The sequence below is a fragment of the Protopterus annectens genome, chromosome 7.part0 (assembly GCF_019279795.1).
Source record: "Protopterus annectens isolate FY-2018-M chromosome 7.part0, PAN1.0, whole genome shotgun sequence".
NCBI classification, from domain to species: Eukaryota; Metazoa; Chordata; order Ceratodontiformes; family Protopteridae; genus Protopterus; species Protopterus annectens.
The window spans coordinates 1695541614-1695567102 of record NC_056739.1 but is presented as its reverse complement, the minus strand read 5'-3'; the positions used below and the strand labels follow the sequence as shown (position 1 = coordinate 1695567102).

The 25489-nt window shown below is 43.6% G+C and overlaps 2 protein-coding genes across 3 annotated transcripts in view; one reads left to right on the top strand and one right to left on the bottom strand.

Annotated features, from left to right (window-relative positions):
* Nucleotides 1-3441, top strand: part of POLG (DNA polymerase gamma, catalytic subunit) — a 1518109-nt gene extending 1514668 nt beyond the window's left edge. The window contains exon 23 of the mRNA XM_044078211.1: nt 3042-3441. Within this exon, the coding sequence (XP_043934146.1) occupies nt 3042-3106 (65 nt within the window). The 3' untranslated portion in view covers nt 3107-3441. The remainder of the gene's footprint in view (nt 1-3041) is intronic.
* The window catches only part of FANCI (FA complementation group I), a 2406750-nt gene continuing 2384455 nt past the window's right edge, over nt 3195-25489 (bottom strand). For both annotated transcript variants that reach the window (XM_044078210.1, XM_044078208.1), the window contains exon 38: nt 3195-3412. In XM_044078210.1, coding sequence (XP_043934145.1) covers nt 3377-3412 — 36 coding nt within the window. In that variant the 3' untranslated portion in view covers nt 3195-3376. The remainder of the gene's footprint in view (nt 3413-25489) is intronic.

Sequence of the window (25489 nt, the reverse complement as noted above, 5' to 3'; positions counted from 1 at the left end):
ACTTTGGTCACTGCAGGGGAATATCTCAGGATTTGGGTCTCTTGGCAACCCTGGCAAGACCACACATGAGAAAAATACAGTTGTAAGCTTCAACTCTCTGTCTTTTTAAATCCTAGTACTGGGGTTTGTCAGAAGAGAAATCATTTGATAGGGACAAGGATATCCTTAAATCCAGGTCTGTCCTTCTCCCTCCCTGTTTCAAAGCAGTCATTCACTAAAGACTCCTTGGACTTTGTTGGGGAGCAGTTTCAGGAGAGATGAAAGTGCAAGGTATGTAGGACACCAAGGACAGATGCAAGCACATACATATCAAAGAGATGCTTACCCTGATCAAGGCACTGAACTCTCTGAATCTTCTTTGATTCCCCAGGACCTCTTCAAGTTGTTACAGACGGTAACACAGTCATGTGGTACATTAACAAGCAAGGGAGAACAAGGTCATACATCGTTTGCAGATCAGCCGTGTTAGTTTGGGATATAGCTTCATACCACAGTCATCCTGCATTCTGTCAGAGCAAAAATGCATGTCAGATGAGCTGAACTGGACCAGGGCAGACCCTCAAAAATGGAAAATAGATCAGGGGGTCTTACAAGATTTGATTAATCTGTTGGGAGTTCCTCAAGTAGACCTCTTTGCCTTCTCTTTGAACAATCAGCTGGCAAGAGACTGCACCAGGACTCCATGCAAGAAGGCCTGAAAAACAGATGCCTTTTCATTTCCCTGGACAGGAATGTGCCTCTGTACACTTTTCCATTACCATCCAGGGCACTTCTGAAGATTCAGAAAGACTCCACCAAGATTATTGTGGTGACTCCCTTCTGGCTTAGGTAACCGTGGTTCTCCATTCTTTCAGAAATGGCTAAAGACAATTACCACAAGCTTCCTCACAGACTGGATCTACTCACACAAGAAAAGGGGTGTTTCATGCACCCTGACATCAATCAACTTCAAATGACTGCCTGAATGAGAGGGTCTTAATTCTGTTTAAGCACATGTTTACTGAGTACAAGCAGCAGGTACTAAGAAAACCTACTACTAAAAGATCATATGCTATCAGATGAAAAAGGTTCTTGTTGGTGCCAGCAACATAACCACTACCCTTTCAGGGTTAGTTGTTCCCTGGTTTTACAATATTTGTAAAAGTTAATATTCTGTGGTCTTTTTTACCATTCAAACAAAGTTCATTTATCAGCCATTTCAGCAGGCCTGCCCCATAGATCTTCCTTTTTCAAAGCCCTCGCATATCAAAATGTATTTGAAAGGGGTTTTGCATAAGAGGTCTCCCGGAAAATTGGTGTCAACTACTTGGGATCTTAATTTTGTGTTAGTGAAGATAATGTGTGCTACATTTGAACCAGCTAATGTGGCTGAGTTGAGGTTCTTAACATGGAAAATGGTTTTACTGATTGCTCTGACATCTGTAAGAGGAGTATCTCAAATGCAAGTTCTAATGGTGAGTGAACCCTACTTCATTTTCCACAGGGACAGGGTTTATTTTGAGAACTAATCCTCCTTTTATGCCTACAGCAGAGTTTAGTTTAAGCCAAACTATCAGTCTCACAGTTTTCTTTCCTGAACCTAAAAAGGAGGGAGAATAGATACTCCATACCTTGGATGTCCACAGACAACTCAGATATTATGGTGACAAAACTAAATTTTTCAGATATTTAGATCAGTTATTTATTTCCTTTGAGGGTAAGGAGGAGGGACAGCCTTTATCAAAACAGACCATTTACCAACGGTTGTCTAAGGCTATTACCTTTTGTTATACTCACCTTAACAAAACTATTCCAGCCAAGCTCAAGGCCCACTGTACCAGAGCTTTGGCTTCATCTGTGGCTTTTTGAAAAGGGTTGTAGTCAAAAGTATTCTAGAAGCTGCTACTTAGTTCTCCGTACATACTTTTACAAAGCACTATAAGCTCGATTCCTTCTCTATGTCTAGGTCAGGTTATACTAGGACCTCTTTTCCAGGGGCTCCTGGACTTTCCTCCTTCCACCTCCTAAATATAGTAAGTTAGAGTAATATACCCATATAGCTAAGGTTACTGCAACAGTGATATGATGAACATAATACATTTTTTAAGTAAACTTACCATAGTAGTACATGCTCGAATGACACTGCTGCAGTAGCCTCTCCCCTCCACCTCCCTTGTTTTTGGTGTTTTTATGCTAGGATGTGGACATTTATTTCTCTTCCTAGCATTTTCCTTTCAGGGCTCAGCCTCCCTCTGTCTTTGCAGGAAAGCATTGAAGGGCTTGGCACTCAAATTTGTCTTTCAGTCAGCTCAGCTTGAGCTGCATGACAGTTTGGGGATATGGAAAGTGCCCTAAAGCTTTGGAAGCTGGCTGTTATATCCATGTTGCACAATATATCCCATATACCTAAAGCTACTGTAGCAAATGATAATTCGAACACCTACTGTTAAGGTAAGTTTACGTACACAACTGTACTGTCTTTCCTCAATAATGCCCACCTTTTTCCTAGTCTTCCTTTAGTTTTGTAGAATGTTATGCTGATTTTCTGTGGCAGGATTTAGATTTAGATTGGAAGGTGTATTTTTAGAGCATTGCAACTAAAAGGGGAGGGGGATAATAGCCTGACATTATAAGTTCTGCTGTCGGCAGTGAAGGACCTGCTTATCCAAATCTGTTATGCACATAATTTTCCTGTATGTCTACAGTACCTTCCAAGCCTTTATATTTGCCACAGTGCTTTGAATAGTTCTGCCAAATTAGCAAACAGAAGCAGCTTGACAGTTGGATCAGCTTCATCTGTTAGATCTGAGTTGCATCTCGCTCTGAAAAGTAGTTGGCATTTGGCATTATTGAGACCAGTTTTTCAGCTATAAAAAGTATGCAATCCTTTCTTTTAATGTCTCTAGTGGGAGCTTGTGGGTCAGTGCACATGACTCTGCTTTTTAAGGAATGATGATAATGTTAACACTGCAATCCTAGAAAAAGATTCTTCCATAGGTAAAGCATGTGAAAGGTATTAAATAATTGGTGATAGTTGTAATGCTACTTTTTTTCTCCCACAGGTGAAGCATTGGATATTTATCAGATACTTTCGATTACAAAAGGCACACTTGCAAGAAAACATTAAGCGGAACAATGCCTGCAAAAAGCACCCCACCTTCCTTTGTTTATTTTGCAATGTAACTCCATGCAAACAACCACAAAAACACAGTAAATAGTTTAAAAGAGCCAAATATTTATTTACAAAATGTACATGTTTAAATCAGGTATTGTTTGTATTAACAGAGGACATGTAGAGTGGGCATTGACTTGGCAGGCCCACCCCTTTCATTTCGTCCTTTTTGGTTCTTCTGCCTGTGAAAATAAAATATGGTGTACATTTATAAGGCCCAGCCTATCACTTCTTCCTTTTCTTCTTTTTTGGTTCTTCTGCCTGTGAAAATAAAATATGGTATACATTTACACCCTGTGTTTTCTGTACGTTGTTTAACATAGAATTAACACATACAGTGATTCAGAGTGTAGCTTTCAGGCTGCTAAGTAGACTGTCTTGCTATCCTGCGAACTTAAAAGGATTGGTTATGATGATAAGATACACGTTACAAGTTCACACCATTAACACGAAATAAAAACTGTACCCATCTCCTTCCTGTACAGGCAATAGACTGCAGTCAAGAAAGCCATTAAAAAGAAATTTTTGTGTCTGCGTGTGAATAAAAGTTCTTAAGAGTACATGTGAGAAGAAAAAAAGATAGGGCTGTTCAAGCATAGGAGTATGGTGGAAAAATAATAAATAGCTCACCAAGAGGGGTCTCCATGTAAGTCAACTCATTAAGGACACACTTTTTTTTAATAATGTTTCTCTACGAGCAAAACACATCTAATTTACAAATTATTTCAAAGCAAACCACCTGTCTGTGAAAAAGAATCCTTCTGTGTGTCACATAATCATTTCATAGGTTCATACTAGACTATCTGCCCGAGGGCATTTATAAGCCTAGCCCATAGTTTTGTGGCTTACGCCACCCCTTTAGTTTGGAGAAACTATGCCCATTATTTTGCTGTGCCTCTGTCGAGCAGTGACACTGAGGTAACCCCTGGGGTGTATCTGCGATCTCCCATCCATTGGTCAAGATTCCTCTTGAACAAGGCCAGCGAGGTGCTCTGCCTCACATAAACCGGGATTTTGTTCCACAGCATAGGGAGTCTTTGGGTGATGAATCTATCCCTCCAGCACGTCCTATTAATAACCGTGTCGAGGTTTAAGTCTCCCGCCCTTGTGGCTCTGAGGGATCTAGACTTTTTGAGATGAAGCATGTTCATCAAATCTGGGTTTGACATGGCCTTGTATGTCAGGCATAGGTCACCTCTGAGCAAGCGGTAAGCAACTGAATATAACTGGAGTTCTTTCAGTCGGGCAGCATAAGACAGATTTTTGAGACCCTTTATCCTTTTGGTGAGGAACTTTTGTGGCCTCTCCAGCTGCTGCAAGTATCGGGTCAGATACATTCCGAATGGGGCATTGTACTCGATCATTGGTCTGATGAGTGATGAGTATAGGGAGACTATGACTTCCCTTGATCTATATGTGAATCCCTTCATGATAAGGTGGGCAATGTAGAAGGTCTTCCTAACTACTTTAGCAATATGAGTGTCGAATGAAAGGCTACTGTCAACCTGGGTTCCCAGGTCCCTAATAACTTCTTCTGTGTTCAGGGGATTGCCACCTATATGGTAGCTAGGGGTAACCTTATTTTTCCCGAAGGGTAAGACTATGCATTTCTTGGCATTTAACTTTAGGCCATGGCTCTGGCACCAGTTATCCGTTTCTGTGAGACCCTTCTGAAGGATATCTGTGTCGGATGTGTTTTCAACTACGGCGCCCAGTTTGCAGTCATCTGCAAACTTTGTCAGCCATAACCCTCCTGTGTTTGCTTGTACTTCAGAAAAGTAGATGCCAAGCAAGAGTGGGCCCAGGACTGAGCCCTGTGGGACACCACTTGTGACAGGCTTTGAGTCTGACATGGCGCCAGCAACTCTGACCCTGTGGGTTCTGTCACTCAGCCAGTTTGCAACCCATCTTGTAATGTATGGGTTTACATTTAAGTTGATGAGTTTTTCAATGATACCCGAGTGAGGTATTGTATCAAAAGCCTTCGCCAGGTCTAGGTAGGCTGTATGGACTTGCCTTTCCCTCGTCAATGGCCTTGGTGACTGTTTCGAAAAAGTCAACCAAGTTTAGAAGGCATGATCTGCCTTTGACAAAGCCAAACTGGGTTGGATCCAAAGTCTGCAAGTTCCCTATGTCTTTATTTATGAGATCCATTATGATCCTCTCCATGGCTTTGCAGATAAGGCTTGTCAAGCTAATGGGACGGTAATTTCCAGGGTCGGTGGAGGCACCGCCTTTGTGGAGTGGGACCACAGTCGCTGTGCGCCACTCCCTGGGTACATATCCGGAGGTGAGACTAAGATTAAACAGCTGTCCTAACTGTGGGTTTAATTCCTCGTTGAGTTCATGGAGCACACAGCCGGGGACACCATCAGGTCCCATGGATGCTGTGTTCTTTGCCTTGGAGAGAGCAATTCTCACCTGGGCGTTAGAGATGTTTGGGGGGCTACAATCATTTGGTATAGATATCTCTCCTTTAGGGGGGGGGAGAAGTTTGCACTGAACCTTTCAGCCAGTATGTTGGCAATGTCTGTAGGATCAGTAATCTTCACATCATTTTGAACTAATTCTGAGCATATCTGGGAGTTTCCTGACAGCTAAAGAATGCCTTATGGTTGTCTTTAGAGTCCTTAGCTATTTTTTTCTCAAAATTAGCTTTGGATGATTTTATGAGAGCTCTTAGCTTTTTACTTATAGTGATCAGCGGTGTCTTACCTTTTAAGGATTTTGCTCTAGCTTGTAGTAGCTTTCTCCTTTTGTTGTAGAGTTTGTTTATGGCTGGGGTCCACCAGACTGGACGCTTGCCTTTGGTACAAAGAGTCTTTGTTTTGCTTGGGATTGCCTGATCCATACAGCCCTGCAGGTGCTGGTAGAAGGCATTTGTAAGTGATTCAGCGGTTTGAGTAATGTTATCCGCCGGCTCAGGGGCCTTAAAGGAGACCACACTAGTCTTTAGAAGTGTGAAGTCGGCTTTCGAGAAGTTCTTTACTGTGGTCTTTTTCATTTCAGGTGGGGCGGATGAGGACCTCCAGCGAGATTAGTTTGTGATCAGATCTCACCAGTGAGGGGTATACTTCCGGCGTTGAACATTGTGCTCCCATGTTCGTGATGATGAGATCAAGTATGTTTTCTCCTCTTGTGGGGATGGTGACTAGTTGTTCCATGGCATTTGAGTTTATGAATTCCAGGAACTTTTGGGCTAGAGTGTTTGGGCTTGAGTAGTGTTCCCAGTCTATATTAGGGTAGTTGAAGTCACCTAGTATGATGGTGTTCGGAGATACATTTTTCCCCTCCAGTGTTTTCAGGAAGGCCATATGAGGTTCCTGAGTTTGCGAGGGTGGCCTGTAACATGCTACAACTTGCAGAGCAGTCTTGCCTATGGTTAATTGCACCTGGATGGTTTCCGATGCATCGTGCGATGCCACCAATCTTGAGGTGTGGGTGTCCTTGATGAATATGGATACCCCTCCTCCTTTCTTGGTATTGTCCAGGTTTTGGGGCCGGAACGCATGATATGAGGTAAAACCTGATAGTGCTGGGGTGCTCTCAGGAGCCTTGAACCAGGTTTCTGTCACAGCACAGACATCAATGTTCTCCATACTGAGAAAGGCCTCGAGTGCGTGCATCTTGAGGTTGAGACTTCTGGCATTGAGCAGCATTACCCTTAGTTTTTTTTCTTTGTTTTGTTCTAGGGTGGTAGGTTTAGAATTTGAGCCTTGCCTAAAAAGGCACTATGGGGGTGGCAAGAGCCTTTGCCAAAATCCGGAATCCCAGGGGTGACAAGTGCAAGCCGTCCCTTGCGAAACAGTGTGGCTTGTCCAGCATGTCATCCCAGGCAGACAGACATTGGATCCCCTTTGAATGACACCAGAGTTTAAGCCAATTGTTAAAGCTGATCATCTTATCTCTGTATTGTGGCATCATTCTTGGTGAAGGTAGGATACTGCTCAAGGTCAGGGTCATACCTGCTTGGGCTACATAATCAGAGAGCTCCTCTATGTCTCTTTTCATATAGTCCAAGGAGGTACGTCTCAGGTCGTTAACACCAGCGTGGACAATGATTGAGTCGTACTTGTACCTGCTGTTGAGAGACCTGAGTGCATGCGTTATGTGGCGGATTCTAGCACCCGACAGGCAGCTTACTGTGACCTTCTCCTTACTCAGTCTGGTGGCGGGACGTCAGTGTGTCTGACTATGGAGTCACCAATGACTAGTGTGTCTGGCATTGTGTTTGGCCTTAAGGGCTGTGACTGCTTGACACTCTGACTGTGTGGTCTATGTGTTGCAGGTGTTGTGTTCTGAGGTGGTAGTTGTTTGGGTGTCTGCTTTGGTGGCCTCTGCTGTTTTGGTAGATTTTTGATCAGAGCCTCCGAGTATGTCTTTGTGTGTTTATGTGTATGATTTGAGGTTGTGATGGTATTATGTGAGACTGGGTCTATAGTGCGTGTGGTTACCTTCTCCTCCTGTCTGGTCATGCCAGTCCTATGTTGAGAGAGCTCAGCCTCCAGTTTGGCCGTATAGTTGCATCTCTCGAATGTATTTGTGTTTTGTGGGAGGAGGAGAGGGTTGTCTGTGTACATGAGGCAATTGTAACATTGCCTCAATATTCCCAGGTTCACCAGCTGAGCAGGAGAGGACATTAGCAACTGATCCCTCGACATGCTAGAAGGAATAGACAGAAAAACTTAAGAAAAGGTTCTGGCGGATGTGGGTGACCGAGAAATGGCGTTTGCTTTTTTCGTGGTACTTTCTATAACAAGAGTGCTGTATCAAGGTGATAAGTACTGTAGGAGCAAGTGCTTCGCTATACAGATAGAGAATAGTCTACTTGGGAGTCAAGTAGAGATAATTTATAGTTGTAGGATACACTAAATAGGACAGTAGTATACTTTAAGGAAGGTAGTTTTAAGGGAAAATTTGAAGAGTGGACTTTAGGTAGCCCTAATAGTTTAAATCTGATTAACCGGCGCTGCCCTAGTGTGCAACGGTAGCAGCTCCGCGCTAAAGCCCGCTAATGCGTGCTTTATAGCAGGGGGCTGGAAAAAACAGGAAATGACCCAAAATGGCTGACGAATTACTAGTTGCTGCTTCTAACCACTCCTCTGAGGACAAACAAGCAGCTCAGTACTCCCCACTCCCACTGGGGAGTAAAGAAACTACCTCTGGCCACACAAGAAAATGGAGGAACACAGAAACCAAATACAAAGCCCAGGGATCAGCAAAATCTGATCACTGGAACAACTAGCTAGGAAAGTTTAGGAAAGGAGAAATATTTTTTGTTTTTTTGCAAACAGACAAAAAAAATGCAGTAAATGCTTTGTTTTCGACTAAATTGCTATCAAAGGCTGGTACACTTGAGTGTATTAGCCTGTTTGTTACTTTTAAGCAATACTTTAGCCCACAAGTGCAATCAACAATATAAGCTCACAAAAACAGGAAAATAAGGTAATAAAACAGTAATATAGGCACAAACAGTAGTTGAAAAGCTCAAAAGATCGAAAAATGCAAACTAAAAAGTTTAAAAAATACTTATGATCAAGAAAGTTGCTTTTTCTGCTCTCCGCTGGCTTAGGAACTCTGCAGGGGACCACGAGGAGCTATGCCTAGTTCTCTAATGCCAGAAAAGCCTGCCAAAGCGTGCTTTATAGCAGGGGGCTGGAAAAAACAGGAAATGACCCAAAATGGCCGACGAATTACTAGTTGCTGCTTCTAACCACTCCTCTGAGGACAAACAAGCAGCTCAGTACTCCACACTCCCACTGGTGAGTAAAGAAACTACCTCTGGTCACACAAGACAATGGAGGAACACAGAAACCAAATATAAAGCCCAGGGGAGCAGCAAAATCTGATCACTGGAACAACTAGCTAGGAAAGTTTAGGAAAGGAGAAATATTTTTTTTTTTTTGCAAACAGACAGAAAAAAATGCAGTAAATGCTTTGTTTTCGACTAAATTGCTATCAAAGGCTGGTACACTTGAGTGTATTAGCCTGTTTGTTACTTTTAAGCAATACTTTAGCCCACAAGTGCAATCAACAATATAAGCTCACAAAAACAGGAAAATAAGGTAATAAAACAGTAATATAGGCACAAACAGTAGTTGAAAAGCTCAAAAGATCGAAAAATGCAAACTAAAAAGTTTAAAAAATACTTATGATCAAGAAAGTTGCTTTTTCTGCTCTCCGCTGGCTTAGGAACTCTGCAGGGGACCACGAGGAGCTATGCCTAGTTCTCTGATTATTAAAGAAAGAAATGTAATGCAAAAAACAATATTGAAGGTCCTGTTTTGAACTTCAGAAGAGGACTGACAAATGTAATGGAGTTTATGATAAAAGAATGTGTTGACTGGAGGACTTTATGGAATGGTAGTTGGGATTTAACATGTTTTGACAATAAAGATGGAAATAGAATACATTTGCCAAATGTTACAGCAGTCAGTGGGAATCGCCCAAAACCTCTCTTCATTGTGGGGCAGTGGATCATTTAATAAATGACTGTAGTAAATGCAGATGATATCAGTGTGGAGAGATTGGGCACATTGCTAAGAACTGTACAATGTTTTGGTGGAAATGTGGTGAGATCATTTTGGCTTAACTGTGAATGAAAATAAGGACAGTAAGGATGTCCACTTTAAATCTGCAAAGGTGCTTCTCTTACTAGGTGTTTCTGAGATGGGAGGAGTCTGTACCTAACAGGGTTTGCAGATGACTGCAAACTTGGGAGTTATCATTTAATCACCTGAGGACTCCTGGATTCTACAAGACAGCCTATCCTATAAATACACATGCTGCCCAGAGCATGGGCTGAGAGAGTTAAAGTGAAATGTAACCTTTAGCAAATGTGCACCGTAGTACCTACCACAAAAGATACACCCCCCCCCCCGCCAAAAAAAAACCAGACAGTTTATTAGGGACCCGGGCACATGGATATTTAGTTTATTAATGGATATTTCTTACTCCTAGTCAATTGAAGTCATCAGCCTCCCCATACTGGCATGTAATTTTGCAGGGAAGGAGTGAACCTGAATGCCACTACTGCTACTGACTGCAGATGTTCATCGTGCATACAGCTGCAGTCATAACAGATGGGTTTTCCTGCCGTCAGGCGGGTCCTCGGTCGGCCGAATTCCAAAGTCTAGGTCCGGCGTCGGATGTCGTCGCCTCTTCCCTGACGTCAGTGCGACAGGGGTATAAAAGAACCAGCCGACGCCATTTTCTTCAGCCTTTCTTGCCGCGCGGTACCCAAAGCAGAAGCAGTTCGCAAGTGCCGGTCGGCCAGCTCCTGAGATTACGAATATTTTTCCACCGAAGTCTTCTTGAAAGCTAAGTACCCCGTTGGGGAAACTTTTCTTGCCTCAGACCGATGTCAGACAAAGTTAATAATTGCATTTCATGTGGGAAACAAATACCGCATAAGGATTTTCATTCCCTCTGCATTCCTTGCTTAGGCCCAGACCACGACGTTTCGGCCTGTCGCTTTTGTGCTACATTCAACAGACGCACTATTAAGCGTTGGGCGGAGTTCGCCCAACACTATTTTGGCAAAAAGTTTAATTACATTATGTTGTCGGATACTCCGACACCAATTTTGAGTAAAAGACGCAAAGATAAGGACCGACATACGAGGTCTGCGACTTCTTCCGACACCACGCCAAAGCCGACAACAGGTGGTCCGGTTCTCAGCGAGGCGCCTATGCAGCCCCTGACTACCGATGACACTTCATTGGCGGTGTCTTCTGTGCCTGAGGTCGCAGGCTCTACAGCCCACACCCCGACTACAGATACCGAAGCCACTCTTGGCGGTGAAACTCAGAGTCTAGACAGGCCTGCCACCTCTCAAGGTGTCTTCAGGCCTTACTCTTCTTTTTCCATCAAGGCCTTCACTAAGTCTAAAGCAGCCATGCATACTAAAAGACAAGCTCCACAGGGCCCCTCTCAAGGCCCCATGCCTAAAAAGCAGATGCTCAAAATGGCTGAGGATTTGATTACTCTTATCAGGGGTTCTCAACCCCCCCCTGACAAAAGGCCCAAAGTGGAGGAAGAATCCCCTTCCTCGGACCAGGCCTCCATTATTTCAGAACATTCTGAAGACCAGGAACATTCATACTCTCCTTTTGAAGATTCTGATGCAGAGGAGTCCATTCCCTCTGCCCCCCCCCCCTGAGGATTACTCTTTTGGGGAAACCTTACATACCTTGAGGGAACACTTCCACTGGGAAGGCCAAGAGTACTCAGACTCCAAGAAAAGGCTTAGGGATTTCCTCTTGCTCCCTCTGCACAGGCCTCTGGCTATACCTCCTGTCTTAGACATACTAGATGATGTGTATTTGGAGGCCTACCTTAACCCAGATTCTTTACCTCCAGCTCCAGTCAAGCCTGACAGGTATTACCGGGTTCCTGATTCACACCAATTCCTATACAAAAGCCATGCGGCTGACCCAGAAACTATTTCACAGGGTCCCAAGGGAATTAAGGCCTCCACTGCTAAAAAAATCCATTACCTTCAGAGAGAGATTCCAGAGCTTTAGAAAGGTAGGGGAAAAAGGTATACACCTCAGCCACCTTAACCATGAGGGCATTAAACTGTCAGTTCCATATGTTAAAGTACCAACAGTTTCTGTTATCACAGTTGAAAAACAAAATGTCACAACCTGAACAACCAGACTTGAAGGAGTTGCAGAACAAGTGGGTAAACATACCTTGCAATGTGGTTTTGATGCTTTAGAGGCCTCATGTAGAGCTGCTGTTACAGGATCAGTCATACGTAGACATGCTTGGCTCAAAGAGCAAACCTTACCACATCATGTCAAAGCTAAATTACTAGATGCACCTCTGCAAAAAGATGTATTGTTTGGTGTTAAAGCTGAGGAGGTATTAAAGAAAATGGAGGAAAAGGCAAAATCAATGCAAACAGTAAAAGATTTCCTACAGGTACAACCTCCACGTTTCAGTAGAAATTGGCCTTCAAAAAATTGGTCCTTTCCAGCCACGGACAGACCCCAAAGAGGTAGATACAGGCGCCCGAGAGGTAGAGGGCAATCTCAAGGATCGTTTAGAGGCAGACAATGGCAAGCACCTACACAAAGAGGTGGTGAGGATAGTTCACAGCCATTCAGAAAGCAGAACCAATGACTTTCCCCTTTGCATGCCAAGCAAGGCTCAAATGGCAGCACCTTTAGGCGGAAAATTGGCATTATTTTCGAAAAATTGGCATATTGTCACAAAAGACAAATGGATCCTGGACATTATAGACAGAGGCTACAGATTCCACTTTCACACCCTTCCAAAAATGAGAGGCATGCCAAACCTGCCACACAATCAAAGGGCAGAGGAACAAAAACAAATTTCAGATCTCATGGACATGAAAGCTATTCAAGAGGTACCTGCACAAGAACAGGGTCAAGGTTTTTATTCCAGACTATTCCTGGTACCAAGGAAGGGCAAAGATTGGAGACCTATTTTGGACCTATCCATCCTGAACACATTTTTACTCGTGCCAAAATTCAAGATGCTCACATTACAGCAGCTTCTTCCCATGCTGGGCAAGGAGTCTTGGCTGGTAACATTGGACCTCAAGGAGGCATACCTGCATGTCCCAATCAGACAAGATTGCAGAAGATACCTCAGATTTCTTGCAGGTTCAACACATTATCAATTCTCTGCATTGCCCTTTGGCTTATCTACTGCGCCCAGAGTGTTCACGAAATGCCTGGCATCAGTAATTGCCTACTGCAGACTTCAAGGGATACAAATATACCCATATTTGGACGACTGCCTGATCCAAGCGGACAGCAAGCACATACTTCTGAAACATCTGGTGTTTGTAATAATGTTGTTGAATTCTCTGGGATACACAGTCAACAAAAAGAAATCAAGACTAATAACCTCTCAAACAATAATTTTCCTGGGTGTCAGCTTGGATACAAACACCCAGATGGCCTACCTCACGCCAGAGAAACAAGGGCAACTACCTCAATACTTCAGAAAACTGGCAACTTTCACCAGGCTGACTGCAAGGAAGATCCTGCAGGCTCTGGGATTTATGGCATCTTGCATCCTACTAATCCCATGTGCAAAGCTGCATATGAGGAAACTTCAATGGTACCTAAAAAAACCTATGCTCTCAACACAGCCACAGTTTGGAAACAATAATACCACTGATTCCATGTCTTCAAAAGGAATTCCTGTGGTGGGCTCAAGCATGCCAAAGAAACACAGGTCTCCCATTCTGCAAGCCTCAAGCAAATCAGGTCATCACAATAGACGCCTCGGACTACGCCTGGGGGGCGCACATGACAGATCGGTGCATTCAGGGCAAATGGCCCCAAAAAGAAAAGCACCTACACATCAATCAAAAGGAAATGCTAGCAGTAATAAATGCTATTATAGCTTTCAAAGACCTACTGCATCCAGGCCAGCTATTGATAAGGACAGACAACACCACAGTAATGTGGTACATAAACAAACAGGGAGGAACCCATTCATACCCCCTATGCAGGCTAGCCATGTCTCTTTGGAACATGGCTCTGGAATTACAAATCGAACTTCAAGCACAGTACCTGCCAGGCAAGGAAAACATGCTTGCAGACAACCTAAGCAGAAATATGACAGATCCACACGAATGGAAGTTGCATCCTCAAGTTTTTACAAAGATAATTCAAGCATGGGGAAGGCCAGACATAGATCTCTTTGCCTCCCACAGAAATCACCAATTGGCAAAATTCTGCTCAAGGACCTTTCATCCACAGGCCTGGAAAGTGGACGCACTCTCTTTCAGTTGGACAACAATGACAGTTTATGCCTTTCCACCTCTTCCTCTGCTGCCCAAAGTTCTATTAAAAACCAGAGCAGACAGACCAAACATGATTCTCATTGCTCCAGACTGGCCAAGACAACACTGGTACCCACTCCTGAGGAGCCTGACGCATTCCCCACCATGGATCGTGCCTCTAATGCCTCTTCTACTGACTCAGCACAACTTCAAAACTCTTCACAGTCAGTTGAAAACACTCAATCTAGCCGCATGGAAGATTCCTTAAAATCACAACAGACCCTACTCTCCAAGGAGGTGCAGGATGTCATTTTGGAGGCCAGAAGACCTTCTACTAGAAAAGCCTACTCCGCAAAATGGAAACGGTTTTGTGCCTGGAATGAGAAAAAGGGTCAGAACCATCGAATACTGAATTTACCTCAAATATTACAATACCTAGCTGAGATGCTAAGCAGTGGACTTTCATTCTCCTCCATCAAGATCCATGCCTCAGCCATTTCTGCAGAATACAACACTGATCCTCCTTTATTCTCCCACCCCCTCTTAAGACAGTTCCTCAGAGGGGCTAAGAATATAACACCCCCAAGGAAACAACCAGTACCTGATTGGGACCTCAATTTCATTCTAGAAAAACTGACCTTACCTCCTTTTGAGCCAGCTGCTTCAACAGAACTGCAATATTTGTCCTGGAAAACAGCCTTCCTGCTGGCTATCACCTCAGCTCGCAGGGTTTCGGAACTACAATCCCTCATGGCTGTGCAGCCTTTCATCATTTTCCATCAGGACAGAGTTTCCTTACGAGCCAATCCTTCCTTTATGCCAAAGGTAGTATCCAGGGTAGCCTTGAATCAGGCCATCCACTTACCTACCTTTTACCCTAATCCTCAAAACAAAGGGGAGAGACTACTACATTCCTTGGACATTCACAGACAGCTACGTTATTATTTGGACAGAACAAAGCCTTTCAGAAAATCAGAGCAACTCTTTGTGTCCTATGCTACAGGAGCTCAAGGGAAGCCCATCTCCAAACAGACAATCTCAAAATGGATAGCCCACTGCATACGCTTTTGTTACTCTTTTCATGGTAAAACTGTACCTGCAGGCATCAGATCTCACTCCACAAGGGCCACAGCTACCTCTGCAGCTTTCCTCAGTGGGGTTCCTACCAAAGATATTTTGGAAGCTGCCACTTGGAGTTCTGTACATACTTTCTCCAAGCACTATCACCTACCACTATACTCCAAATCTAGAGCAGGCTTTGCCACTGCAGTCTTTCAGGGCATTCTGGCTCCTCCTAGTTCCACCTAGTGCCTACCACCCCTTTTTTAGCTTTGGGATTCTACCCATCTATTATGACTGCAGCTGTATGCACGATGAACATAGTACAGTTTTGTACCTACCATAAATGTAGATGTTCGAGTGCTAATACAGCTGCAGTCCAGGTTTCCCTCCCTCCTTCCCCTCTTGGGACAGGCCTAATGGCTAACACCTCCTCATACAACTTGATTGGGGTATTCTTTTATGGTGTATTTGCTTGCAACTACTGTTTTTTGATTATATTGCATTGCATTATTACATAAATTTATGTATTGCCTTCCTTCTGGGGGCACCTGACATCTGGAGCAAGAAAAACTGAAGAAAATGGCGTCGGCTGGTTCTTTTATACCCCTGTTGCACTGACGTCAGGGAAGAGGCGACGACATCCTACGCCGGAGCTAGACTTTGGAATTCGGCCGACCGAGGACCCCCCTGATGGCAGGAAAACCCATCTGTTATGACTGCAGCGGTATTAGCACTCGAACATCTACATTTATGGTAGGTACAAAACTGTACTTTAGGAGACTTTCTTAGTTTGAGTCCTGACTCCCCGTACATGTCCAGTAGGCATGCATATGAAGGACTGCCAATGGACATGGCCCTGCAAGCTTCCCTGCCCCATTAGGTAACTGTATGTGAAGCCCTAGAATACAGGCACCTATGGCAGGGTCTCCAGTCCATAACTGACTACAGACCCCTATCTTCGCAATATGATGACAACACGGAATTCCTAAATAAGCTGAATGTCTACTTCAGCAGATTTGAGGAAGGAAATAGAACAGCAGCACAGAAAATGTCCATCGGCCACAACGAGAAGATGCTCACCCTCAACCCAGCTGATGTTCAGAGGACACTGCACAGAGTTAACCTGAGAAAAGCAGCTGGGCCAGACAACATCCTAGGGCATGTGCTCAGAGACTGTGCAGTCCAACTAACAAATGTCCTCGTGGATATCTTCAATAATTCTCTGAGTCAGCTAATAGTTCCAAAATGCTTCAAGGATACAACAATCATTCCATTACCAAAGAAGTTTCCACCATCTTGCCTAAATGACTACCGCCCTGTAGCCTTCATCTCCACAGTGATGAAGTGCTTTGAAGGGCTGATCAAGGACGCCATAACATCTGGGCTGCCTGCTGATCTTGACCCTCTGCAGTCTACTTACAGAGCAAACCACTGTACGGCAGATGCCATCTCTATAGCACTCCATTTATCAGTGGAATGCCTTGAGAAAAAAAAAACATCCATGCGAGGGTACTATTTATTGACTTCAACTCTGCATTTAACACTGTCATCCCTCTTCATCTGGTAATGAAGCTACTCCAGCTAGGTCTCAACACTTAACTTTGTAACTGGATTCTTGACTTTCTCATAGACAGACCTCAGAAAGTGTGCGCAGGGAAATAACTCCTCAGATAGCATCACTTTTAACACTGGCATCCCACAAGGATGTGTACTAAGTCCCTTGTTGTTCACCCTGTTAACATATGATTGTACAGCCAAGTACAATACAAAACCACATCATCAAGTTTGTTGATGACACAACAGTGGTGGGCCTCATCGGTAATGACAATGAAACTGTATAGAGATGAGGTGAAACAACTGATTACCTGGTGTGGAAATAACTTAGCACTAAATGTGAACAAGACAAAAGAGATAATTGTGGACTACAGGAAAAATCACAAGGAACATTTCTGCCCTCACCAGCAGTGGGGAAAGTGAGAAGCACAAAGTTTCTGGGAGTGCACATTGATGAGGATTTGTCTTGGAACCCCAATACAAATGCTATAGTCAAGTAAGTGCACCAGAGATTGCATTTTTTTTAGGAAGGCTGGGGAGAGCAAATCTTCCATTGACAGTTCTCACTACCTTCTACAGAGGTCCTATAGAAAGCATCCCAACAAACCTCATATAGTATGGTATGGAAGTTGCTCTACCTCTGAGCGCAAATCCCTCCAGAGAGTGGTGAAGACAGCAGAGAGGATCATTAAAACCACTTTACCACCTATCCCTGACTTATACTTAATGTCTCAGCAGGGTCAGAGGAATAATTAAAGAACAGACTCACCCTGCTTACAGACTGTTCCTGCAGCTATCATCTGAAAAGTGCTCCCGAAGTATATGTTGCAGAACTACGAGATTCAGGAACAGCTTTCTTCCCCAATGTAATCAGGCTGCTGAATTCTAGTAACCACTACGCTCCAGGATCAGTGGAAACTATAGAAGCTCGTCTCAAATTGTGCATTAACCTGGTTACCAGTCTCATCTACAACTTAGTGCAATATTCACCATGACTGTGACTTATAGGCCATCTAGGGCAGTAGCAATGCAGTAAAATCTCTCTTCTTTCAGTGCAATTCATGTTGCGAATTCATAAATTAACCAGAGTGGAATACTCTAATGTTCACAATGGCATACTCAAACGTCTCTTTCTGTGCAAGGATCAATTCAACATCTTAACCAAGTACCTGTGCAATACTAAAGTCTCATGCAAGTAAGTGTTCACTTCAAAAAGTGTTTCTAATTATGTGCAATATTAGTCTGTCTACCTGCATGTCCATGATGTAATAGCTAGGTGCTATAGGTGTAATTGTCTGTGAAAGTAGTTTATATGCTGTCTGCACATTGAGTCCAGAGACAGGGAATTTCTTTCAGTTTTTGCACTTGTATAATTTATGAATGACAATAAAGTTTACTTTGACCTGACGATGTAATATATGTGCCCAGAGACACAAAAACACATCCCTCCCTCCAGAAAGAGTTATACACATGAAGCCCCTTCATTTTTCAACCTATCAGGTACTTGAACAGTTATCTCAACTGCAGCCACCTGGGTCATAGGGCATTATCCTTTATGTTAACAGAGCTTTCTAACTATTCCAGTATTTTAACCCCTTGTATTCCCAGTTTACTATTATCAATAGCAATGGTAACATTCTCTGGGAATCATCTTGAACCCTTGCTAAAATATTGTGCCTGCTTTATGACAAGGTGACTACTCTTCCAGTGTAATACATCCACAGGCAAATCCATTTGAAACATATCAAATTTTATAGCAGTTCAAACTACTTGTCTTTTCCATTTTGACATCATAGTTGCATATGAACAGGGATTATATTATTTTCAGCTGTTCAGCTTCATGGTTTAAACAGGGGTTAGGGACATTAAGACCTCCCACAACCTTTGAGAATATTATTTTATTCCAGTTAGGCCTTACCTCAATCCTATACGTAATCACATACCATTCCTCCCTCAATACTCATTTATCCAATGAACCTTGGTAAACAAACAGATCTGATGCTATCCGTGTCATTATTGATCATGGATGGACCTTGTATCCGAGCAAGGAGAGTAAGTGATAGCTCCTGAGTTTGAGCTCCTCCTCTCCCAGGAACCCTTGCTACCCATAATCCTCAGATCTCGTTTGCCGCGAATTGTGAGTAGATGCGTCTTCTGAAGCTCGAGCTCAGCTTTCAGATAAGTAGTTTAAAACTGGGTTTTTCTCTTCCCTCTTCTATCTTTCTCTCTGGTTGTTAGGCTGGTTTTAGTTTTTCCCTCCCCTCTATTAGTCATTGGTCCAGTCCCTTAAGGTTTTCCCACCCTTTTCTTTCTGGTTAGGCTTCCTTACGTTCCTTTCCCTTTTCTTGAGTTAGGGAGTTTGTGTGAGTGTGCTGGGGATTTGGGGTTTGTATTTGTAGTAAGGATATATCTGACAAACCCACAGGTTTCAGATGCTGCTCCTCATGAAGTCAGAAGTTGGCTCCCACCGATATGCATGAGGAGTGTCTCTACTGTCTAGGAGAGCCCTATTTAGAGGTTGAATGTGACATTTGTGCAGGATTCAACCCTAGGGCTCTTCTTGACTGTAGGAACAAGCTCTTGTTAAAAGGGCTGGCTAAAGTGGGTACCCTGGTCTCTGGATCCCCCTCCAAAGCCCCGTCAGAGCCCAAGAGGAAACCCTTTTCTTCTCTGGACTCTCTTGCAAAAAGGCAGAGGCTGTCGGATCCAAGTGCCCCGGAACTGAACCGAGCCTCAGGGGCTTCGGCTCAGAGAACCGTGGCTCCCCCTGTCGGATCAGAATCCCTGGAGTTCCTCTGATCCGATCGGGTCCAAAACCCCTGTCCATTGGATCCATCCACAGGGTCCATAGTATGCTCAGATCCTCACAAGCCGTCGGATCAGATGGCTTCCTTGGAGCCCATTGTTATAGTCCATCTTCTGGCCCCTTCCAGAGTTTTGGATCCGAGGCAGTCCAGCAGGTCCTCTTCTATTGACTGCAGACACACATTCAAGCCATTCTAAGGTTTCCTCCCAGTCTACCAGGAGTTTGCTCCCATGTGACATGGACCAGATGATGAGGAGCTTTCTCAAAGCCCAAATGGTCTGGAGTTTTCAGGCTGCTCCCTTCCCTTGAGGGAATACTTGAGAGCTTGAAAGGGTGGGGCGGTTGGTCTGCCCCAACCCCATTCTCAGAGGAATCAGTGTTTCTGAAGGCATTCGGGGCAGGCCCATCTTCCTCCTGGGCGTCTTGCCCTGCAGATGAGCTAGTCCAGCTTATTGCCAGCAGGGCATGGAAGAAGCCAGACAAAGTAGAACCAGTACACCCAAGAGAGCAGACAAGTTTCCAATTCCACTGAAAGACAAACCTTTTTGGAGTAACGGTGTCCCTGTAGATCCTATTTTGGTTACTACAGCCACTAAGAAAGAGCTTGCGGAACAGAGCTCTACCATCCATCCCCCTAATAGAGAGTCTGGAGCGACTGACCATTTTGGGAAGCACGTGTACGCCTCAGCTACCTTCGGATTGAAGAATAATTATATGGTAGATTTCACATGGCTGCAAAGGGATTTGGCGTTGGAGCTTTCCTGTTCTCTTTCAGAGTTGTTGGCTTTGGAGAACCTTAAACTGGTCTCTCCGAAGCTTTCCACTCTCACATCCCTTGCTAATGCCTTGATGAGGTTGATCTCGAATGCAGTCGAGGCCACCTCATGTGCAACAGGCACAAGCATTGCTATTAGGCGTCATGCCTGGCTTCACCTTTGCGGGTTTGCAGACAACTTTAAGGCGTTCTTTACTAATGCCCCATTTGACAGATCTACTTTGTTTGACCCTTTGGTCAAGGATACACGGACCTGCAGGGAGCAGGAGGGAACAACCTTGTCCACAGTAGGGATCAGGTTTTCTACTCCCCAATGTTCCTTCTCTTAAGACTCAGAGGGATAGTAAGAAGCTATGGTTCCACACAGTTCAGTCTTCCTTCCAAGATGCTCCTCACGAATCCTCATCTTCTTCTTCTGGCCAGGGCAGGGGATTTGAGTGTAGACACTGTCCCAGAGGTAGAGGAGGTCCACAAAATCAGGGCTTCCGAGAAACCATCACAGAGAAGCCCCCACAGCAACCCTGAAGTGCTGCCCAACTGCCCTGGAGGCCGTATCTCCTACACCTCCTGGCTTGGGCTGCTAAGCATTGTGTCCAGGGATACTTTATACCCTTCGATCATCCCTACAATCCAAAAGTCACTCCTGTACATCCCACCCTGCCAAAGGGAGTTAGCCGTCACAGAGGTTCAAGACCTCCTCCAAAAATGAGCCATCCAGGAGGTCCCAATAGGACAACAAAGACTGGGTACTTACTCTCTCTTCTTTTTAGTGCCCCAAAAAACAGGGGACCTGCGTCCCACTCTGGACCTCAGCAAGCTGAATTTATCGGTCAAGACGAAATTCCAAATGGTCACTGTTAAGTCCATTCTTCCGCAAAAGCGCAAGGACTGGATGTGCTCAATAGATTTCAAGGATGCGTACTATCACATGAAAATCAACAGGAGCTCCAAGAGATTCCTGTGCTTCTGGCTGGGGGCCAATCATTATAAGTTCAGAGCCCTGCCCTATGGTCTCACCTCAGCCCCCCCCCCCAAGTGTTCACCAAATGTATGGCAGTGGTACAGCCCATCTCTGGCTGCAGGGATTTCAGGTCTTCCTGTACCTGGATGATTGACTCCTCATGGCTCCCACAAGGCATCTTTTCACTCTAGCCACAGATTACATTCTCAGCCTATTTTGAAATCTGGGCATTACTGTCAACCTTCCCAAGTCACACCTTGCCCTGTGTCAGAGGCTGAAATTCATAGGGATTCTGCTGGATATGGTGTCAGAGAGTGCAACTCTTGCTCCGCGCAGAGTAGACGCAATCTGGGAGCAACTCCTCCTCCTGGATCGGGACAGTGTCCCTGTCCACCTAGTACTTCAGTCCCTTGGTTTGATGGCAGCGGCTATTCAGCTGGTTCCCCTCGCCAGGTACCACATGCGGGTGCTTCAGTGGACTCTTGCGGTACAGTGGTTGGCTCATTTTCAACCTATGTCCATAACAATCCAGATATCTCAAGTCTGCTGGTGTCACTCAGCATGGTGGCAATGGGCCAAAGATCTTCTGCTAGGGAGAACCTATTGTCTTACGCAACACCAAGCCACAGTGACCATGGATGCCTACCTGTTGAGGTTGGAGGGGCATTTTCAGGGAAGGACAGTCCCCCTCGGAGGCCAAGTTACACATCAATGTCCTAGAGATGAGTGCTGTCCTCTTATTGTTGCAAGTCTTTCAGGACTATCTCCCGCTTGGGACTGTAGCAATTCAGACAGACAACATGGCGGCAGTCTGGTACATCAAAAAGCAGGGGGGTTCATAGGATGATACAAGGCTATTGGCCCGGAGGCCCTTATAAGCCTAGCCAAGAATTTTGCCCATGTTCCGCGATCATGATCCCATGGGTCATGATCATATCCGCTGTACAGAGAGGCCATGAGAGTGCAGGAATGGGTGATGTCCTCCAGACGCTTTCTTCTTGCAATGCATATCCCAGACTATTCCAACATGCTGGCAGACAAGCTCAGCAGGTCTATTCTGAGTTCCCATGAGTGGTCCCCTGAACCAATCAGTGGCAGGCCAGATTTATGACAAATGGGGTCTTCCATGCTGTGATCTGTTTGCATCCCTCTTCAATCACAAATGCAGCACATATTTTGCCCTGATCCCCCCACTAGGGGAGTCACCAAGTGATACCGGTACTTCTCTATGCCTATCCTCCAATGCCTCTCATTCCCAAAGTCTTACAGAAAGCCTGATGAAACAAAAAAGAACTGGGAATCAAAATCCAAGCCAGAAAGAGGCACAGGGACCCACATACCTGGCTCCAAAAACAATTTATTGAACCAAACAAGCAGTCAAGCGCTTTCGTCTTACATCCAGACTTATTCAGAACTGATAATTACAATGAACCAACCATTTAAATACTAAACCATATTCATCATGTGATTAAAACCAACCAATAAAATTGTACACATGGGAAAAAATGTTTGTGTTTTTAAAAACACAACTGACATGAAAATAAAAAATGAAAATGAACAGAGTGATAAAAAGTATTACCCTTGGTAATCACCCCTCAAGACTTAACTTTAAAATGGGGGTGACTGAACAAGAGTCATTGACTCCAGGGGGGTTAACTGCATCACACATCAAAATCCAAATCAATTCCTTTTTGTTAAGATGTTCATCTGTATAAAACCCCCTAGGGTCACATTCAATGTAATCAGTCACTACAAACTTGAAATGATGGTCAGGGAACCCTGAAATCTGCATATAAAAGGCATTAGTTGTGTTTCCTTTTTTAATTTTATTCAAATGTTCATAAATTCTGTCTTTTAACTTACGACACGTCTTACCTATATAAAATGCCATACAACACTGGCAGAGTGCCCCATACACAACTTTCTTAGCTGAACAACTGAAATGTTTTTTGACCAAAAATTTCTTATGCTTGATGGAGAATGACTCATCTAACAATATATACTGACAGTAATTGAAATGGTTACATTTGAACATACCTTTAGGTCTAACTGCCACACTCGTGATAGTTTCTCATTTCTAGGACGTTCTTGAAAGTTTTACCCTTCCTGAAAACCATGCTTGGTTTGTCTCCAAACAAATCTTTACATTCATTAATAGTTGTGATGATTGGCCAAAATTTGTTGACTACATCTAAAATGTCATAACTATTGATAGAAAAAGTAACTGTTAATGAACGTTCAAAAGGTCCACTAGGTATCAGTTTACTAATATCAACCCTCCTGTCTATTTCTGGCCCATGGTTGGAGTCCTGATTGATTGGTAGCAAAGGAGTATAGATCCCCCTTCTTCTTTTTTCACATACTTTGTCCTTGATGGACACCAACATGTCCAATGGGTACCCTTTTAGTGAACATGTCCTGTAATTTGCCTGTCTCCATAATGAAAGTAGAATCTTCTGAAATCATATGAGCTAATCGGACCAATTGTCCTTTAACCACTGCTCTTTTTTGAAAACTGGGGTGCCAGCTGTCAAAATGGAGATATGAGTTGGAGAATATTTTTTTACAAAAAATGGAATAGAAACAACCCTTAATGTAATACTTGATGACCATAACATCCAAATATGCCATTCTATCTTAATCAAAAGAATGAGTGAATTTTAGAAAGGAAGTACTGCCATTAATATAATCCAGGAATTCAGTCAGTTTGGCCACTGAATCAACCCAAATGATAAAAATATCATCCAGGAATCTAGTATAAAATGTCCAACAGTTGGCAGAGGGGCTGTTGAATACAAAATGTTTCTCCCAAAATGCCATGACAAGATTGGCAAAACTGAGGGCACAAGAGGACCCCATGGCCACTCCACTTGCTTGTTTAAATAACTGACCTTCAAAGTGAAGGAAGTTATTTTCCAGTAATAGCTCCATAAGTGTAATGGCCATATTGATGTCATTCATATCCAAGACACCCACATCATAAAGCATATTTTTCAACCAGTCAAGTCGTTCCTTGTGTGGGATGACTGAATATACATTTTGCACACCAATGGTGACCAGAATACTTTCATTGGAAAACCTGAGTGTAGCTAACCTGGATAAAAAGTCCAGGAATCCCTACAAATGTGTTCAACTACACTGTCCGATGAACTAAGCAAACTGAGCTATACAGAAGGTCTTGCACCTACCAGCATCCACAATATGTCTCAAGGGTGGATTGGACATATCTTTGTGAATTTTGGGCATTCCAAAGATACCCGCAACTACTGGGTGCTTGTTGCAGAGAGAGTCGTATGTATCATTATCAATTTGTCTCTGCATTAACATCTCATAAAGGCAAACATCTATTTTGGAATATGCTATGTTTAACTAATTTTTCAAAGTTTGAACATAGGTGTCTGTAAAAAGTAGTTCAAACATTCAGTTGTTGTAGTCTTCCACATCCATTACAACCATACCCCCACCCTTGTCCGGATTCATCACCCTGACAGTTTTATTTTTACACAATTCTTTAGACAGTTCCTCATCATAGTTTGATAGGTTTTGACTTCAACCTTTTTTTAACATTGTCAAAACATATCTTCTGAATTTCTTTTTTGCATAGCTTTTCAAATAGGGTCAACCAGTTATCCAAGGGAGGAGTTAAACTATTTTTAGGAGTGTTGTTGGTATGTGGTACTGAATTCAACGATTCAGACTTGAACCAGAGGGCCAAGTTCAGTTTACATGTAAACAATTTGAGGTCGAGTAAGACCTCCGCTAAATTAGATCTTTTAGCAGGTACAAAACTCAGGCCCTTACATAGCACATCAGCATGTTTAGTAGAAACATTAAAGCGGAAAAGTTGTAAAAGTCCTTGTCTGAGTTTTGAATGCATCAGGTCTCCTCCTTGGGATCTTACTTTGGTACTGCAGTCCCTGATACAATCTCCCTTTGAACCCGCCGCAAAAATGTGATATTAAGCTTCTGTCTTGGAAGATGGCATTTTTGGTGGCTATTACCTCTGCCAAGAGGGTTTCTGAATTGCAGGCTGTCTGCATAAAGCCTCCCTTCATAATTTTCCACAAGGATAGGGTTTCTCTCAGGACCAATCCTTCATTCATTTCTAAAGTAACCTCAGAAACTAACCTTAGTCAGTCAATTCAGCTTTCAGTCTTTTTTCCCCAATTTTTTTGAACAAAGGAGAGTACAAAACTACACTGCCTGGATGTACATAGGCACTTGCGTTTCTATTTGAAGAGGACTGAGAGTTTTCGAAAATCAGATCAGCTTTATGTAGCCTTTTCTCAAGCCAGGAAAGTTACAGCCATTTCCAAAGTGTCAATTTTACATTGGATAGCTGCTTGTATAGCTCACATTTATGAGAAAAAATCACATGCATCTCCCCAGGTCTAGTAAAGCTTCCACTAGGT